Source organism: Podarcis erhardii, assembly GCF_964252035.2.
Source record: "Podarcis erhardii genome assembly, chromosome: 6".
Lineage (NCBI taxonomy): Eukaryota > Metazoa > Chordata > Lepidosauria > Squamata > Lacertidae > Podarcis > Podarcis erhardii.
In genome coordinates, this window is record NC_138510.1 from 52,855,345 (window position 1) to 52,875,617 (window position 20,273).

The window sequence follows — 20,273 nt, forward strand, 5'->3', positions numbered from 1 at the left end:
CAACCTAGAAAGGTATGGTTGTGCTAATGTAATGTTCACCGTAATGCTACACTGAATGCAACCCCTTACCTTTGCAACTTAACATTTATTTTCCTTTCATCATTTTTCTTTTGGTCTTGGAAGATGAAAGCTTCTGTCCCGGGGCTTTCAGCCAAGATCAAGTGTGCTTGGAATACACTTACTTCAGCAGACATTGGTGAATCAGTAACCAAAACTTAAGTATGTCAAACCACAAAAAAATTAAGAAAACTACCTACCCTTCCTCAATCCTGACAGAGTTCATGATGATACAGTTAGTAATTTTAACTTTGTCTTTGATCACACATGAAGAACCAATGACAGAATGTTTAATTGCCGTTTTCTCTCCTAGTTGTGTTGATGCACCTACAATGCTGTCAGATCCAACCTTGAGAGGAGCAGAAAGAAAACATAGTTAAACTTCCTATTTACCTTTTATAGGTGCTGCTAGGTCCAATGAGCACAGAACAGATACAGAGGACTCATGGAAGCTTAAATGAAAACCAGCAGGGAAGAACAGTCCCTTACAGCAGACTAGGAGATGGGAACCCAGACAGATCATAGAATCATAGAATCATAGAGTTGGAAGAGACCACAAGGGCCATCGAGTCCAACCCCCTGCCAAGCAGGAAACACCATCAGAGCACTCCTGACATATGGTTGTCAAGCCTCTGCTTAAAGACCTCCAAAGAAGGAGACTCCACCACACTCCTTGGCAGCAAATTCCACTGTCGAACAGCTCTTACTGTCAGGAAGTTCTTCCTAATGTTTAGGTGGAATCTTTTTTCTTGTAGTTTGGAACCATTGCTCCGTGTCCGCTTCTCTGGAGCAGCAGAAAACAACCTTTCTCCCTCCTCTATGTGACATCCTTTTATATATTTGAACATGGCTATCATATCACCCCTTAACCTCCTCTTCTCCAGGCTAAACATGCCCAGCTCCCTTAGTCGTTCTTCATAAGGCATCGTTTCCAGGTCTTTGACCATTTTGGTTGCCCTCCTCTGGACACGTTCCAGTTTGTCAGTGTCCTTCTTGAACTGTGGTGCCCAGAACTGGACACAGTACTCCAGGTGAGGTCTGACCAGAGCAGAATACAGTGGCACTATTACTTCAGAGATATTTGATCTCTGAAAAAAGCTATGCCTTCCCCTAGTCATACAAAGCATGTTTGTGATCCAAGAGTCTTTTCCACATAAACAAGGTCTGTTTATTTCTTTTCAGTGCTGTAGAACTAAAGAACTGGCTCCAGGATATGAGTCTTAGCAAGAGGGTGGTGCAGTCTTTGCTCACGTAGAACTGTGTATGTGTGCACTACAGCTAGTGGCATTGCCCACCCTGTGGAATGCCCTCCCATCAGAAGTCAAGAAGATGAGTAATTATATATCTTTTAAGAGACATCTGAAGGCAGTCCTGTACAGGGAACCTTTTTAAGGTTTAATGTTTTACTATGTGTATATATGATGGAAGCCGCCCAGAGTGACTGGTGCAACCCACTATAATCAATCAATCAATCAATCAATCAATCAATCAATCAATCTACCATAGTAGAACAATGGTGTCCAATGGTCAGAGTCTTTGGCTAAAATTTATGAGGAAGCAGGAAAAAGCATAATACTACTGTTGGTTGCTGCTCTCACTTAGAGTTTAATACTTTCCAATACATCCTGCCATAAATGGTAATTGGTTGCAATAGGTGGGGGAAGACAGCTCTATCTGACTGAATACTTACATCAAGATCTACAAATTTGATACATAACAACGATGCCTGTCTGCTGGATCAGTCTGACTTGAAGCTGGATGCATTCTGGCCCAGTCTGTACAATTATATATTGAGCTGAGCTATGAGTGAGCCTTATGCCTGTAGGCATGCAAGCATTTCCCTTTTCAGTGCACCTGAATGCAGTGTGGTTGTTTTCAATTAACCATAGTTTCCCATATCATCCAAACCAGGAAACTATGGTTACTAGCCTCAAAACAAACCAGCATCTTAAACCATGTTTGAGAGTTTGTTTAAGATCTTGTCTTTTTCTAAAGTTGGTAACCACAGTTTCCTGGTTCAGAGGAAATGGAAAAATAGGGTTAATTTGAGACTTCCATACTGCATTCAGGCACCTGGGCGTAGTCACGTATACTTAAGTAATGACCAATTGTGTCACAAATAACTCAGTTCTGCCCCCATCCCAACATAAAGCCTCCCCGCCAAAAATAAATCCTGGCTATGCCCATGTTCAGGCATGCTGCAAAAGGGTGTGGCTGCATGCATGAACACACTTATCACTCATATCTCAGCATAGTAAGTCCAAAGACAGTCTCTGAGAACTTTCATTGTATTAGGCGGACCGTTAATATGGAAGGAAATCATGTAAATTAAGGACCTTTTTTTGTCCCAGCACCCCATATAAAGAGATGTTGCTACTCACCAGACCTCTGTCAATTACTTGTGCAGTACAGTGAACCAGAGGTTCCTCTGGGCAAAGCGAAGACAGCATTTTAGGAACCTGAAAGATGATATCCAAAGTCACAAGTTACAATCCATTGCAGAACTAGGATAAAAATCTACACCCAAAGGGCTTGTGGGAACAGAATGGTCCTCAATAGGTACAAAGAGACAGCAAAAATTGCATTTTTCTGATATATATCAGGAGGGAGTTCCAAAGTGTAGCTGCCACCACGTTAATAATCTGATTTGTACATCATATGGAATGAATCTCCTGATGCGATACTATCTGAAGGAGTGCTCCTGCAGACTGAAGTGATTGTCTAGGTATCTATGTGGTGAGACAATCTTTTGGGTGTCTTGGGCCTTTTTTCCAGCCGGAACTCTCAGGTGGGTGCCACTGCTATTTTAAGAGAACAAGGGAGGTGTTCATGATGAGACAGAAAAATACTACTAGTCCTAGTTAATTAAAAGCAAGCAATATTATTAGAAGCAATATGCTGTGTGACTAGAGAGCTATGACCTAGAGCTAGGGATGGATGTGTTGGGGAAATATTAGGGCACCATCAATTTTGGTTCTCTCAGTTTCTCATTTTTCCAATCTGAAAGTCAGTTCTCTGCATGTTTTTTTGTCAATCCTCACAAAAGTTCTTTAGCATTTTAGTGTGAATTTCTCCTAATAAACCCCTTTTTGTATGCAGTTTTGACCAATATACACATTTTTGCAAGCACTTTCACCTACTGTTTTGCATTTTTTTGTATACTATCTTCACTAATTTTGTACCCACTTTTCCCTGATATATGAAAGAAGATGTAGCAAAGGACCATGCAGAAAGCAAAGGGAGAGGGGCTGTTGAACTCTTTCCCTTCCAGCCATTTCCTTGCTCAAAACTGTTCCAATCACAAGCTGCTTTCCTGCCCATCTGTAGGAGAAAAGGTGCAAGAGCTTTGTGAAGCTTTAAAATGTGTAACTCAGTTAAATAATGCAAAAATTGTCAACTAAAAGGACACCATTCCTGCCTGTTGCCTGCATGAGAAAATGAAAATAACTATCTAAGAGGCAACTATCAGCTATGCACCTAAGAAATGAAACATTCCAAACAACCCAGGAGAAATTTTTTCCTATGCTAGTTCTGCTACCTAGATTTACACATCAGAAGTCAAGTAGAAAAACTGAATTGCTGCTAGATAGAAGGCAAGGACTAGGCATGAAGAAGAGACAAAGGTCCCTCCTCCCCAGTTACAATTTCGGGCTAGTTCAGGATCAGGCAGTTGTTAGAGCACTTTTTGTTCCATGTTGAAGACCTGTTTTGCCTGTGTAAGGGGCTAGAGACCTTGTGCATAACGCTGTACATATTTAGCCACCTTGAAGACTTAAGAGATGAGGAGAGAGGAGCCAGAATATATTTATTATGTATTTATTATTCAAAGTACTTATAGGCCACCTTTCGGGGGGAAATCTCACAAGGCAGGAAACAATGAGATGGGATACTTTAAGATACACCGGAAGACTAAAAAATTGTAAGAATACAGCATTGTAAAAAAAGAAGTAGTAAGAATCAGTGGCAAAGACTGTTAAAGACAGGCCATCTGGAATATATGAGTTCTCAAGGTATGTTTGAAGGCTTCTGGTATAGGGGAGGTGTGTAGTAAGAATAAGATTTAAGACATAAGGGTAGATAGAAGAGCATGATCTCTACCAGGTCAAACTAATGCTGACTGTAGTAAATTCCAGGTGCTTCAGCAAATGCATGAAAGAATAGGAAAATGTTCCACAATAGTCACGTCTTCAGAGGAGCGAGTAAGATACACAGATAATGTGCATACTCAAGGCACAATCCTCAGTTAAAATATCAGAGCCCATATAGTAGCATAAAAAGTGGCCAGAGAGAGCGGCTATACATAGAAAAAGGAGATATGAAAGATAGAGCAGTACTTGCAGGGAGTGTCAGGGTCAAGAGAAGGTTTAGCTTAGCTTTTCGTTTTTCTGAAGAAACCTACTTCCTGTTCTTGGAGCTACTCCCTCCTGCTGCCACCTGCCCACACAAAGGCAGCGGCAAACTTAAGAGGTCAACTGAAAACAAGTAAAACATTTCCTGAGTGCAAGGGCAGGGAGGTAAACTGCTGTTCTGTTTCTGCTGCTGAAGCATTAACAGCTGTTTCGCAAGTTACTGATAAAAAAGAATATACTGTGTGCACATCTGTACATGCATCTCCTTAATGGTGTGGCTTACATATGGTGAAGCAGAAGCTAATCTTCTCTCCCCCCATGTGATGGAACAGGTATACATGTAGCCACTCCAAACCTAACTATGCAACCAACATGCACACAAACGGTGCAAAGAAAGCAGTAATAAGTGAAGCAGGCTTAAGAGAATAATGCTGCAGGTAAAGACTCTGCTTTCTGAACAAAATGCTGACTTTGGCGTAATTTTTATTGTACCAGTGGACTAAATATGCTCACAAACAAATGAGTGAATGAATTCTGAATGCAACTCCACAAATTAAAGCAGAAAAAGTAGGGCGGGATGTATGCGCAGATCGAACAAATACAGATTTTTTTTAAAAGGAGCACCTCAAACCAAAAAACGAAAAAACAAAATCAGAATGTTAGAAACAACACTCCCTTTTAAGGACTCCTCATTGACTTTTGCTGTGATGTTTTCCCTCGGCATAGTTTCCTTAATAATGTTACCATCCTGGAAAGTTAAACATTCAAGGAAAATCTTCTCTGACCATCGAGACCCCTGTGAAGATTTGCACATTAGTTGGGATTACCACCCAGGTGCAAACACATTTTCAGTCCTGACCCCAAATGCTTCAACTGTTTAGATATCTTAAAGGCGGCTGGGGGGGGGGGTTAGAGGCAACCCACAGTTTCTGGATGAATTCAACTTTGTGGCTTCTTACACAGGCTGACAGCAAGTAGTGGCCCCCTTAGCCATACTGCTCAAAATTAACAATGGTAGCAGCAGTGCTCTCTCTCTCTCTCTTGCCCCTGCCATAAAATGGCTGCCATCCCAGCTATGCCACAGCACAGGTCCCATTCATCTCAAATGGTAGAACAGCTTACTGTCCAATGCCTGGAGCTCCTCCAGATGACCTGTTTATTAAGCATTTATCCTGATTTCTTTCTACAAAATTTACATAGATGTAATACTATGCCTGCTCTTTATTGAGCATTTGTATTGAGCAGTTTTGTTTGCAATGATATTACATGGCAATGAGAATTCAGGGTGGTCTTCCTACCAATCCATCCATATCCCACACTTTAGGATGCATTTCCTTGTCACTTTCCTAACTGCAAGAACTCTCTCTGTGTGTTGTTTTTTTAAGTGGATTTGTTGTGACGGAGCACTTTAATCTATTTTGATTGTACAAACCTAAATTGCCCTCAAAATGGTGGCAATCTGGAGAATGCAATGGTATCCTTTAAAAGTGTGAGCAGTCTTTGGCCACTCAGTCTCCTTCCTCTAAGTGATGCAGCCAAGATGCAGAAACTTCCCACCTTACCCATCAACAAAATCATGCAGCATTTTTGCCACAGCTACACACAGTATTGGAAATTTTACTATGTATTTTGTGTTTTTTATATTGTAATATTATATTGCAAACTACCCTGAGACCTACAGACGAAGGGTGGTCTACTTACTAAACCAACCAACCAACCAACCAACCAACCCATACAGTTTAGATTTCCAACAGATAGCACAGGGTGCCCGACAAAAGAACAAAGTAAAAAATAAATTCCTTAAGTTTGTGTATTTATGATCACAGGACACCAGTCTATATTGGACTGTTGCAAACATGTACACACCTCCATCTTCCACAAGTCATGCAACATCTCAAAATTGTTCCAGTAGACAGATAAGCATGTAGATGTGGTTTGTTTTTGTTTTACCTGTCTGTTAGCTTCAATGTAAAGCCCAAGAGTGTTTACTCGGTAGCACAGCCCATCTTTCATTATGTGAACATAACAACGAACTTTCCCTTCATGGAATGCTTCCTTCATATCTCCTCTCCGATTGTTCCAACAAAGGTTGTCTGTGCCCAATTCAAACAGGCTATCCTCCTTCAAGAAGCTATAGATGTCTGTACAATATGCAAAAGCCATAAAAATGAGATTTGAGTGAACATCACATAATATTTTGAAAACATTACTTGGGAAAGCATACAGCACATCTTCACATGCATGTTTCTGTGTGCTGTACAAAATGCCATCCACAAAAGTGGATGTGGCTCTCACATGCATGCACACATGTTCAGGATACTCAGTCCCCCATCAATTGATCTGTGCAATTCAGCTGAAGCAGGTGGGGTTGTCTATAATTAAGCAGTATATAAGCTGTCTAAATAAATACATACTCCTTTTTGAACTAACCTAGTGGTTTCTGGTCCTTTTTCCTTTGGTCGTGCTCTTTGATGTTTTGTCCCTGTTGCAATGGTGCAGGAGATGAAAACTGCTTCCTAACCAAGTATGGAATCAGCTCACTTCGGATTGATGTAAATGACCTAGGGGAAGTCAAAACAAAACAACATATTGATATTAAATCTGGAAACACTTTGAGAAAAACAAGTTGCTTATTTATAACTGATATTCAAGTGGTTATCTTTGCATTCGTGCCAATGGATTTGAAACTCGAGCAGAGCATTTGCAGAACCTTTAAACTGTGAGCAAGTAGACATGCACTTTGGTTTTGACTTCTGTACAGCACCGAGCACATATTAGATACTTTATATATAATACAGAAAGATGACACAAGCCAGTGAGCTGGTGCTCCTGTGTCCCTTCTCCTGAGACAGAGAGAACTAGATTTGGACAAGAACCCTTTAGTGCTCATTACGTTCCACACAGCCTCCTTATACCAACCAACAAAGAAGACACAGCAGGAGCAGGGAAGGAGAGTGGGTTAACTGTAGTATACTTGGCCAACTATAACTTGGACGGATGGCTTTAAAAGAGGATTAGACAAATTCACAGAGGATAAGGCTACCAATGGCCACTAGTCACAATACCTACGTTCTACCTCAGAGACAGTAGGTCTTTGAATACCAGTTGCTGCAAATGGCAGGTGGGGAGGGCACTCTTGCCCTCAGGTTCTGCTTGTGGGCTTCCCATAGGCATGAGGTTGGCCACTGTGAGAAGAGAATGCTGGACTAGACAGGCCTTTGTTCTGGTCCAGCAGGGCCCCCTTGTGTTATACTATACAGATGACCACTTGAAGAACACGGGGGGGGGGGAGAGATAAGCACGTTGCTTTTCTTCTTTGAGGTCTCTGTGTAGCCTCACAAGTGGGCGAAGGGTAAATAACTGGATCAGATCAGCAGGTCTTGGGACTGAAACCCAAGTACTTACAATACCGTAGTTAGAGTAGGAGGAGAAGTGGAAGCAGAGATGGGAGACTTTGCCAACGTGTTACTGTGGCTGCTCCTGTCCATCAGAAATTTATTTATTTATTTATTTGAACAATTTATATACAGCTTAACTACAATGATATTCTAAGCTATGCAAAAGAAGCTCAATTTAATGCAAATAAAAATCAAGTACGTGGATCTGAAGGGGCAAAGAGCTTTGTCTCCTCTGAGTGCTTGGAAGTCTTCTTGGTGGCATGTTCAGTCTTAGGCAAGAGGTCTTAGTCATCAGAAGCCAAATGGACAGTGGGGTCAGAAGCAGGGTTGGAAGGTGCCGAACAGAGACCGTTTATACAGCTTCCCTGGAAAGTCCCCCCACCAATTCAGCAGAGGAGGCCTTCACCAAAAGCATAAACTCTAAAATGATAATTTCCTTAGCAACAGTGCTCAGTCTTGTGCTCCCCAACTAGACATATCAAGCAATAACCTTGCCTGCTTCCACACATGAGATACTTTTTAAACATTACCTACTGTGTCACAGGGGTGGTGGTAAAATAAAATAAAATGATTTTTGCAAAATACGAATGGAGTCTAAGCCAATTAACTGAAAATACTAAGAAAATGAAAGAAAAATGAGTAAAATCACTGAGCTCAGAGAGGACTCTCAGATAAAGTTCTCTGTTATGTTGCAATGATCAGAAGAGAACTGAGGAAGGCACCACTTTGTCTCTTGCGACAAATGCATGAAAGGCCTGGGTAAACTGTTGTTCTGTCCAGTTGTTCTTTTTCTTTTTTTTAAAGAATAATTTTTTATTAACTGACCAATCACATCAAATCAAACCAAATTACATAAATTCCAAATTACACAGCCGAATTTTAAATTTTTGTTGGGGGTACCCATATTTCAAGTTCCGAAGGGGATCCAATCAACTTCTTGCTTCTTGCTGTTGTTTTAATGTCCACAAATCTAACCTTATGATGTTCACAGTACTATCCAGTCCTTTCTTATTGTTTTTCCACATCTCTTGTTGTTATTTTCATATATTTTTCCTTTCTCTTTGTGACCTCCTATAGTCTCCACAAGCTGGTTAGAACAATTTGTAATCCTGCGTGGATATTATTTTTTTTATCCAGTAACCATATCCAGACGTTTTCCATATAACATCACTTCCATACATCAAAACAGTCTTAGCGTCATTAATCTTCACCAATCTGCCTCCTTTCTCAAAACCTCTGAGGAGGTTCACCAGGAATGCAGTCTGAAAACAAGTCCGTTCTTCCTCCCGGCTATAAATCCTTTGGCAAGATGGCAACTCCGAATTAATTGCTGCGCCATTCCAAAAGCTCTTATTGCTTCTCGATCTCCATAAAGCATACTTTTGGTTAAAGTTTATCTCCACACAGACCTTAATCATCCTGCTTGGGTCAGTTCAACCGACGATTCTAATGAGGAGGGGTTCTTGTAAATCACATAGAAGGAAAGTAAAAAAGGTTCCCCCCCCCATTCAGTCCCGTTGTCAACATACCCAGCCTTTGGTGTATCTTCATCGTAAAATATTCCTGTTTCTCCAACCCGTCGTCTTCTTTCGCAGAGGTCACTTAAATTAACAGACTTCACTCCCCTTTTTCACTTGAAATATGTGCATTTGCTTCTTTTGTAATTAATTATTCCAAATTGCTGCAACTAGTGCGCGATCAGAGAAGCGTCCAGGAGAGCCAAGGTCCACACGAGGGCATTCTGCCTAGGGCCCTCACCCCCTTCTTTCGAATTAGGGGGTGATTTATGGGCACAGCAGGCAAGGGCAGTGTTCCCCATTTCTTTGGGGCAACAAGGGAGGCTGCCTACTCCCATAACAGCCTCTTAATTACCCCGTGTGGGTCAGAGAGATGGTATTGTCGGCCATCTTCCAATGCGCCCCTAGTGCCCCCCCCAGTTGTTCTTAGGCTGCAACTGTGCTCAGCCCCAGCCAGCATGACCAAAGGGTTAGGGATGATGGGAGCTGCAGTCCAGTAATATCTGGAGGACTACAGATTAGCCACTCCTGCTTTAGAAAGTTCCAGAGATGCTCTGAGAGGCACAGGCACTACAAGCCCTGTCCCACTCCACATTCACAACTTAAAAGCATTAGCCATGTCATTTTAAAAACAACAACAAAAACCTGGGTAAAATTAGAATCTAAATAGTTATGTTCTGAAAATATTGTTGGTACCAAGCAGCTTTCACTCAGCAGGTGTTCCTTTTTATAATCTTATCATGGTTTCAGACAAAAAATTTAGTGGTGAAAGGATTAAAACAATTTTTGTGGCATTATAGATTTCTCCTCTATGTTTGTAACTAGGACACCTGGGACTGATTTGCTGTCTCCTTGTATGTTCCAGCAGTGCTGACTTATTTGCCTCACGAAATGAGGATAAGAGGCTAACTCTGCTTGTTTAAAATTGCAAGCTCTTGGACCACACATGGTTCTTTCCTTAGGGAGGAAAAAAGGCATTGCTTCTAGGTTGGCACATAGCAAAGATGAAGATCATAGAAATAAATCATGGAGAGTGAGTTATTTCACATGTTGAATGGATTCTTAAAAGATGCAGCATATGCACCAAGAACAATCCTGTGGTCTTCTCATAGTACCATATGTATGACACTTTCTCAAACATGGAAATTGTCTGTAGTGTTGGAAAATGTGTATAGTGTAATATATGAAGTGAAATGAGAGGGATGTGAACATCACAGGTTCATACATCAGGAAGCCATGGTGGTATTTGCTTCCTGATGTGTACAAGCCACCCATCATATATTACAGGACACACATTTTTTCCTACTCAGAGATGATGCTTGAAAAGTAATATGCAAAATGGCCTTGAGACATAGAGGAGTTGGATTAGGCTTGAAGCCAGAGTTGATTTTTTCCATCTCTGACTTCCATGGGATATTTCAGCTTTCATCCCCAGACCTACTGTAAAGATTAAACCCAGCATTTTCCTGGCATTGGTACCACTGAGGTTTTCAACCAAAGTTTCATAATTGTACCCTATAAATTTTTAGGCACTGCTTGTGGAGCAAGCTGAAGTATCTAAACATAATTATATTATTTTGTCATAATTTTACCCTCCTCTGTGCATTGTATTTTGTAATCTGTCCTTAATGTCTGAAATAATCACAGAGCTATAATCAAGAACTAATGAATAACTCTTCATTCTTGAATCACAGCATCTCTCCCTGCTGTTTACAATCTGAGTGCACCATAGTTCCTCCCCTTGCCTTCTGCCTTGCCTTCTGCCATGCATGTGGGTATGCAGATGGGCAGTTTACTAGCTTAAAATGCTTACATGCAGCTGTGTCATTCAGCAATGATTTCCTGCTTGGGTTTTATGCTGAGTCCAAAACTGACAGTCCTGTGTTTCTCTCAGAGGCTGACCAGAGCATTTATGGGATCCATTACATATAAAATTGCTGTGTTTGGCAGAGGCCAACATTGTCTGATGCAGTGTTGCCCAGCATGGCATTAAAGAGATGGAAAAAGGAAGATGGCAAAGCTTGTCTCAGGATGCTTCTACCTAGCATTATATTGCCCTTCAAAAAATAAAAATAGGGGTGTATGTGATAAACAGCATGATCTCTAGCTTGGCACTATCAACCTGCTTCCTTTGTACCACACATTTTGTAGGAAAAAAATAATCACATGTGAATGCTGGTCATTCGGTGCTGCTTAAGCAGGGCTTATTGTGGATTGTCCCAGGGTCTAATGCTTTTGGAAGGTATTGTTTTATTAGCAGAAAGGCAGTGAGCAATAAAGCCTTTGGAATTTTCTTTAAGGCTTTTGCCAACACTAGTGACGGCGTGAGAATCTTACATGGAAGTCTGCCAGCCGACTTCCGGGTTAGCGCCTCCGGTAATGCCGGAATTCCTCTGATCGGGAGGAATTTGCTTCATGGGAATCCGGGTCTGGCCGCCATGGTGAAGGCGGAGACCCACTAGAAATCACAGGCGGGTGAAGCCTGTGAACGTGGGATTCAGCTGGCACCTTTTGCGCCTCCCCTACTCATGGGGAAACCCGGTTTCGGGGATCCGGAGCGACATGGGGTGAGCGGCGTGGTGCTTCAAATTGACTGCTTCTTCCACGGAGCGAAGCCGCATAGCTGTTGCCGGAGAGCGCTGACTTTTTCCTGTGGACAATTTGATCTTAAAGCAACTACCCGTGAGTAGAGCGGAGAATTGGATTTTTAAACGTCTTAATTTGGTGCCAAAACGGGGAGGTCTAAAACAGGAAGTCCACCTTCCCCTTTTGTAAATAGATTGAAGCAATGAGGATGCAAGCTGAAGTCTCAGAAAGTCTATTGTAAAGGACTAAATTTTCATCAGTAAAAAATATTAAACCCCCCTTGGTGGCAGGAGAAGAGGGGGGAAAGTTTTGGACTGAGTATACCTGCAGGAGAGAGCGAACAGAGTTAATATACCACCGCTCCAATCCTGGAAACGGGCTGCCAACAGGACTGATCGTGATTAGAACGTTCACTGACAGTTAAATAAGAGGAATACATTGTTTCCATTGTCTCCGTCTGCGTTTAAAAAGGAGTAAAAGTAACAGAAAATTGAAACTAACTTTATTGTTTGAATTGAGTTTAAAAGGACTAATACAAATAGAAACTGTTTCCCTCTAGAGGAAGTGTTTCCCTCTAGAGGAAGCCTTTGAAACTGTCACAAGAGTTGAGCTGGGGGAATTTCCAGCTGCAAGATAAAACCTGTGAGATTCTGGGGACCTTGAATCGGTTAAGAATGTTGACAGAAGAGGCCTTAATGGTTGTATTATGTAAGATAAGTGACTCATTGGAACAGCTTCACAAAAAGGTGGATGTGGTAACTACTAAAATTGACAATTTGGGACAAAAAGTGAATACCAATATAGAAACTATTCAGAAACTGACACAGGAATCTACTTTGACATGGCAAACTGCGGAGAAGGCTAGGGAGAAAGTTATTGCTGTTGAACCTAAAGTAACACAATTGGAGAGAGAGTCAGTCCCAGCCTTACAGATGCAATTTGATGACCATAAGTTGATGCCTGCTACGATTGAATTTAAAGAAAATCAGATTCCGAGGACCAGAGCCCTACCTGAACTGGAGAAGGAAAGTTTGATAGATTTCCTCACACAGGAATTTGATGACTTTTGGGACCGGGACTTGGGTCAAGAAGAGATTAAAACTGTGAGGGCCTTCGGACTTGGAAGAGGAGGGAAAAAAGAGAAGAACAAAATAAGAGACTGTTGGAACTACCAGAGGAACTTAGAAGAACAACAGTTAAGAGTGGAAATTTTGAAAGACGTTCTGAAATACCTTTTGGATCTTAGATTTAACTACAGAGATTTGGTTGCCCCGTCGAGAAGGAATAAAATTATCTTTAGGTGGGAGTTTCCCCGAGATCTACTCTTTAGCCTCAAAGGAAGGAAAATGAAAATAAGATCAGTGGAAGACAAAGTAAAGTTCATGTATAAATATGAAGAAGACTCGCAGAAGGGACTTGGAAAAGAGTTAAGAGCATCGGACAGAAGATCACCAGGTTGATGGACTATAGGGAATTGGCGGATTTGACTGGCAGAATCCGGGACCAGGGAAAAGAGTCGGTAGAAGAAGATTGGAAAAAGTTTAAAGACTATTTATAAAAATATTGTAAAATTAATGTGTGTTAGAAAAATGTTGGAAAGGAGTTATACGGCTTTAGTAGAAATGTTACAAGGAATTAAGCACAAATAGATTATTAGAGTATTAAAGGGAAAATAAGGTTAAAATATGTTAAGATAAATTACAGGACAGAAAACAGAGGAAGATGGAAAGGAATTGCTGAAACAGTTAATTAAAGTGGAATACAAAAAGGGAGGTGTGAGGAGGTCGTTGAAACAAGTAAATGAAAGTTAAGATACTGAACTTATTAGATGTGTTTTAAATTGTGTTTGTTTGGTTTTGTTAATTTAATGTTTTGGGGTTGGTGTTGTGTGGTGTTTTTGTTTTTGTATTGTATTGTATTGTTTTGTTTAATTCTTTTTCTTTCTTTTGTAGTCTTTAAAATGTTAATAAATATTATTTTTTTTTAAAAAAAAGGAAGTCTGCCAGCCAATGTGGCAAATTAATATGGAGCTGGAGCAAGAAGGAAGGGAAAGGCAGGAGGATTAACACTAACAGCCAATCAGAAGGAAGATGGGAAGAGCCAAAGTAGCCCATCTTGATTCTTCAGGTAAGATAGAAGCAGCAGCAGCTGCCTGCTCAGATTATAACAAAGGTGCCATCTGCACCATACATTTAAAGCAGCATCATACCACTTAAAACAGTCATGGCTCCCCTTCAAGCATCTTGGGAAGTGTAGTTAGTTGAAGATGCTGTGAGCTCTGATAACTGTAGCTCCTTGAAGGGAATAGCAGTCCTCCAACAACTCTCATCACTCTCTGCAGATGGGGCATAAGAAGAGGTAAACTGATAAAACCCAGAAATTTCCCCTCTTATCCTGGATCCTATAGCTTCCCCAAAGGCCTCCAAGTGATTGAATTGTACTGTCCGATCCACATACAGAAAATAATTCAGCCACAAGTGAGTGAAAACTTGCAGTCATGGCAGCTGAAGCCTGCAGAACTCTGTCGGAGGAGGAATATAGTGAGGCAGAACAGAGGCAGGCAACTTACACGCCAATGGCTGAAACAGGACTCCCCAGCAGCATAAAAATCTCATTTGAAAAATGTGGGGTTTGGCCTTATTGCCACGGACAAAGTCTCATGCAAAAGGTTAACTGAATAAGAAAAACAAACTGCATGCAAAATCTGTTGATTTCTAAGGCAAATCTAAAACAATTCTGGGGTTGGCTTTTTATTTTGAGGGCTAATATTTTTAGGACAAGGGTAATGCACACATGTTCACCAAATGAACATCTACACTTCATCGCACAGGAAGCTTCATGAATGTTTTCATGGAAGGGATGAAATTTCCATTATCCAAATAAAATATGTAAAATTAGCCACAGGCCTACAGCTTACAATATATTTATAAAATGTCCTTCATGCAGAGCAAGATTCCCGCCTCTGCAGAACAGGATCCCAAGAACAGGCGTTTAGCAAAGCACACCCTAAATCCTGAAAAATATTTGACAACGCTGTTAGTAACAAAAACTGGCCCACTGTCATGCCAAAAAGCAACAAAACCAGCTACTCCAAAATCATGTCATACAGATAATTCTTGGATGGTCTCCTCTGCCTCCTAGTCCTCAAAATGGTGCTCTTTGGCCTGACCCCCGGCAGGGATGGACACAGCCATTGCTTATACTTCCTTGTACTGTTTCTTGCTTGCTTGAGATGTTTTTACTACAAGTGTCACTCCCATTTCACTGGCTGTCATTCATTTTTATTTTCTATGTTTAAAGTTAAACACCATAAAACAGTATTAATGAGTATTAGCATTTTAATAGCGCCTCGTGTGTTTTTTTAATACTGATCTGTGATGAAGTGTGAAATCTTTTATTGTTGCCAGCCCCCACCTGTGAAATCTGCTATCCTTTCTTTAGCACTGCTTACAGGGTGGGAGTGTTGCCCTCCTCATTAAGAAGAGCAACACCATCACTTATTTTCTCAGGTATAATAGTAGTTACAAAGACCAAAGCAACAGAGCAGAATTGTTCCTTTAATTTCAGGGTCCCCCTGACTGATTGCTTCATTTGAAGGTTTGTTGAGACTGTAGGTAGGGTTTCTTAACATACTGAGGGATTAAGCCTAAACAATTATAAAGTTACTTCCCTGGAGCTTTTGAAAAGAGCTCTTTGGTTCTTGGCTCAGTTCCTCTGTTGCCTCCCTCCCACTTTTTAGTATCTTTCTACTATTAATATCTGCCACTGCTTTGCCTTCGCCTCTCAAGCCAGCTGCACCTCCTATGGGAAGTTCACCTGACACTTCTGGAGAGCTGTGACTTGATATTGCTCTGGTCTGTCTTTTACACCACCATCTGGTAATATCTGGCTAGAATTTAAGCAGAGATTTGGCTAGGTTTCCTACCTCTATTATGACCAGGAAATTCATATTGATCTTAATAGGAATAGACCAGTGTTACACCTATAGCAGTATGGGTTTCTAACCGACAGATGCTTGTCAATTAAATATTAATCCTGCCAATTCAGTCCTGATGAGTTTTGCAGATTCAAAAAAATAAGAAAAATGTAAGTGGGGGCAGAGGAAGGGAGGGAGGGACAAAAAAGTAAAGAGGATAGAAGAAAGAGAAAAGTTAATTATGAACCCTGTTGGTACATAGTTCATGGTTCTCATCGTTTTAAGGGATAAAGCCAAATAACGTTTAAAAATGCCGTGTAAACCAGGCGCACTCTTGTTGGATCTCAACATTATTTTCTCCTGATCCTTTGATGGAGATTAAAAATTTCCATGTGAATACAAATAATGAAACAACAGTTACTTGGAGGTTTCCCCCCAGCTCTCTATTTCTCCAAACTAGAGCAACCAGTCACAATTCCCCTCCCCCCCTCAATCCCCACTGCTTTAAAGAAGAAGAAAAAAGTCAACTCACTTTGAAGAAAAAAGACAAAACAATGCCAAGAACAGGGGGATTAGGGAAATGATATTTATATCATGGACCAAATTAAAATGTCAATGCAGGAGGCGGGCAAACAGCCCCTACCATATATACACACCAAACATGTCTCTTCAAGGAAAGGGAAAAGAGATCTGAAAAGAGTTAATGCAGCCCCCAGTTAATACCACCTGCTTCAGACTCCACATTCCTTAAAAGACAGGGTTTGGGTTGATTTCCCACAATATGGCTTTAGTGAGCACAATGGAAGAAGCCATTATTAGCTTCTTCTTTTTTTAACTTTCTTTACTGAGTCCCGTCTCTAAAACTTAGGAATTTCAGAGACATGCTAAGAATGCAGTGCTAGCAGATGTGTGTTATATGCAACAGTAGGGAAAATAAACAGGCATACAATTTTTGGCCTGGACTGTGTGTACATCATTTTGCCTCATGTCTTTCCATGCTCACAGCTCCCGTTTGATCTCCTGGAAAAAAATGGCATCCACAAGTGTGGAGATTAAACTACTTTTCCATTCTACTGAAAAAAAAGTCACTCTGCAGTCTGAGAATAGATGGAAGAACCTCAAAGAAAATACAGGATGACAATGATGGATGGAGGTGCCATGAGGGTGTTTCATAAAAACAGTGAAGAAAGCATGGCAATTCCACAGTATATGTCTACTGTAGAAGCACTGGATAAAATCTATTATTTCCCTCATGCAGTGCTTATCTTGCCACTGAAAGTGTCACATGGCTGTGGTTACAAAATGATACGTTCATCTACTGTTGTGTACCTGTTATATTACTAGTGACAAGAGTTTAAGTCTAAGGACACAGATCAGTTTGATGACTTCAGGGTCTCCATGCAGTCTAACAGTTCTATGCCATTGAATTTTATAACACAGAACAGGTACAGACCTTAAGTGGGACTATAAAGCCATGTTCAGAGATGTACCATATATTGGAGTTAGTTATTCCAGACTCCTATTCCCAATTATTCATTGTTTCTGGTAACAAATTCAAAAAACAAAACAATAATCTCACTTAAATCAAACTAAGGTGCTTCTTAATATACCCCAATGTATGCAAAAATGTCCAAAGGTACTCAAGAATGTGGTATAGCCCCAGGCATGCTTGGATAAAACATTATTTGGAGCCAGACTGGCTTCAGACTGGTTTGGGGTCTGAAACTGACTCAGTTGCTCTGGTTGACCGTTGTTGGGAGAGAGACAGTGTGTGTGACCTTGTTGATTCTCCTTGACCTTTCAGCAGCGTTTGATACCATTGACCATGGTATCCTCCTAGACCACTTGCAGAATTTGGAAGTTGGGAGCACTGTTTCATGGTGGTTCTGCTCTTATCTCTGAAAGCAATTCTAGAGCATAACACTGGATGACTTCTGTTTGGTTCCATGAAAGTTCTTCTGTGGTTGCCCAACAGGATTTGATCTTGTTGCCCAAGCTATTTAACAGCTATATGATGGCGTCATTAGAGGATCTGGGGTGAGGTGCCATCACTATGTTGATGACATCCAGTTCTCTCTCTGTTCCATCAGTGTCAGGAGATGAAGTCCAGACATTGAATCTGTGCTTAGAGGCAGTAATAAGCAGCATGTGGACCAAAAAACTGAAGCTAAATCCAGGTAAGATGGAGGTGCTATTTGCAGGTAGTTCCCAGGTCTGGGACCAACAGCCTCTTCTGGATGGGGTTGCTCGTATTTTAATATATCAAGAAATCAAAGGATTCACATACAGTTCTATGATTCAAAATACTCATATACCTACAACACTCTGAAATGACAGTTACAAAGACTGTTAAAATCTGACAGTGTGCACATCTGAAAGCTACAAATACAACTGAGACCAGCTAGGAAACATAGGCACCAAAGAAATCTAAGTAGCGCTGAGCAGAGAAAAAGCTTCCTATGGAAGAGGTGGTGACTTCAGTGCCCTCAAAGTTTCATTCCCTTTCAGGTACTCTGTCCTCCCCTACTGCAGGACCACCCCCAACTCTGTAAATCTTCAGATTTAAGAGTTATTGAGATAAAATAAATGGGACTGTTTAAAATGTAGGCAAGTGTGAAGCAGTGGTCTCCTCATAAGTAGGAAGGAAAAACAACAACCACATATCCTTAATTGCACATTTACTTAACAGACAAAACTTCATATTCCACATTATAAATAATTAGGATATACATTTTGTTTGCATTTTGATTACTAGAAATATTGCAATTTGCTCAGTTTCTTCTGAACAAATTTGTTTCTTTATGCATTTTAATCACAAGGAAAGTATTCATTATACAGCCTGATTTTTACAGGGCAAAAAAATACATTCCAGCCCTACGGCTGACGTGTTCTCTATTAGGTGTCCACAGAGCAAGCTCTGTTTTGCAGCCATCTTTTCGGCATGCGAGAAGAGAGAGAAAGAGAGAGAGAAAGCATGCATTAAGCCAGGAGTTTGGCTCTGCCAGACCTCCCTCACAGTCTGTAGGCCTTGCCAGGAAACACAGGTGACAGTGTGAATGATAAAAAGGCATTGAGAAGGGAAAGCAAAGCTATGGGCTGGTTTAGTCTGGGCAGCATCTTAATGTAAACCTGCAGAGGCCTCTGTGTACAACATACCACAAAGCAAATCAAGCAGAAGCGTATGGACACACTATACCCTCATCAACTGAAGCAGAGCTTCCCACCCCCTGGTAATCTCAGTATTCTTCATAGGAGGTACAGGACACATTTCAACTTTTCCCTCGCAGGAAGAATTTCAAACTGTAGCTGAGGTTGGAGAAGCGATCTTTTCTGGAACACTTTCCCAGAGAAAGGCAGGTCTGGAGGGCTGGCTGAAGGAAGAGGAAGGGGAACTATAGAGGAAGTGGTTTATCAAAATGCAGGGTTTTTCAATCATTTATAGTTGTTTTTTAAATTCCTGTTTTTCAGAAGCACTAAAGGTGACAATTTAGCTAGTCTGAATACAAGCCAGCCAAGAGCTACAACTGGAATGTAACGAGCTTTTCAGCAGAGCACAGTAACCACGTTACTCAGCGAACTGCTCCACGCATAGCTTACCTTACAGGGTTACTGGGATGATAAAATGGGGAAGAACTGTATCCAGCACTCTGAGGTCTTTGGAGGCAGGTGGTGGGAGAGGTTAACTGTAATAATGAATGAAAACCAACCAACGCAGGTTGAATCTAGATAAATGGCAACTGCTTGGTCTGGTGATATAGGAAGGTGTGGAACTTCCCGCTATAGATGATATCCAGGCCCCCGGTCCTGTTCTGCTGGGAGTCATGAGGACTAGAACCAGAAATTTATTCATTTCATCATTTTCTATCTTGCCTCTTTCACCAAAGAGATTCAATGGGACTTACGAACAGTATTAAGAACAAAATTAAGATAATCCCTAAATGTACCCCATAAGCATTCAGATTAATTAAGAACAAATAAATTCCAGAAGCACAAAAGTAAGCAAAACTGACCCAGCAAAACTTAAAACATGAACTAAATGCATTTTTTAAAGCCAAGTTTTAGCTTATCGTACTAATCAATAGAGTATGGGTTCCCAATAGATCTTGCACAGCAAGGGACTCTATAGGGTAGGTGGCACAACAGAAATGGCCCTACTCATAGCTAACACCAACTTCACCTCCCAAGGTTGAGGGATCTGAATCAAAGCCCCAGATGACACTCAGTATGTGCAGGGAGGAACATTCTGAATAAGACAGTTTCCAAAGCACACAGATTCCAAGCTACGTTTAAGACCAGCACCTTGAATTGAGCCCAGAAAATCACATAGAACCCACATGATAAAATCAGAGTGCTGCAGTTCTGTCAGCATTCTACATGCAGTATTCTGAAAACTGAAGTTTCAAAATAGTTCCACATAGAGCATATTACAGCAGCCTAATCTGGAGGTCAC

General features: G+C 41.0%; 1 protein-coding gene across 3 annotated transcripts in view; it reads right to left on the reverse strand.

Annotated features, from left to right (window-relative positions):
* Positions 1–20,273, reverse strand: part of EIF2B3 (eukaryotic translation initiation factor 2B subunit gamma) — a 99,171-nt gene that overhangs the window by 23,951 nt on the left and 54,947 nt on the right. For all 3 annotated transcript variants that reach the window (XM_081865542.1, XM_081865543.1, XM_081865544.1), the window contains exons 7-10: positions 6,837–6,967; positions 6,357–6,547; positions 2,439–2,516; positions 258–406 (exon numbers count right to left, since the gene is read on the reverse strand). In XM_081865542.1, coding sequence (XP_081721668.1) covers positions 258–406; positions 2,439–2,516; positions 6,357–6,547; positions 6,837–6,967 — 549 coding nt within the window. The remainder of the gene's footprint in view (positions 1–257; positions 407–2,438; positions 2,517–6,356; positions 6,548–6,836; positions 6,968–20,273) is intronic.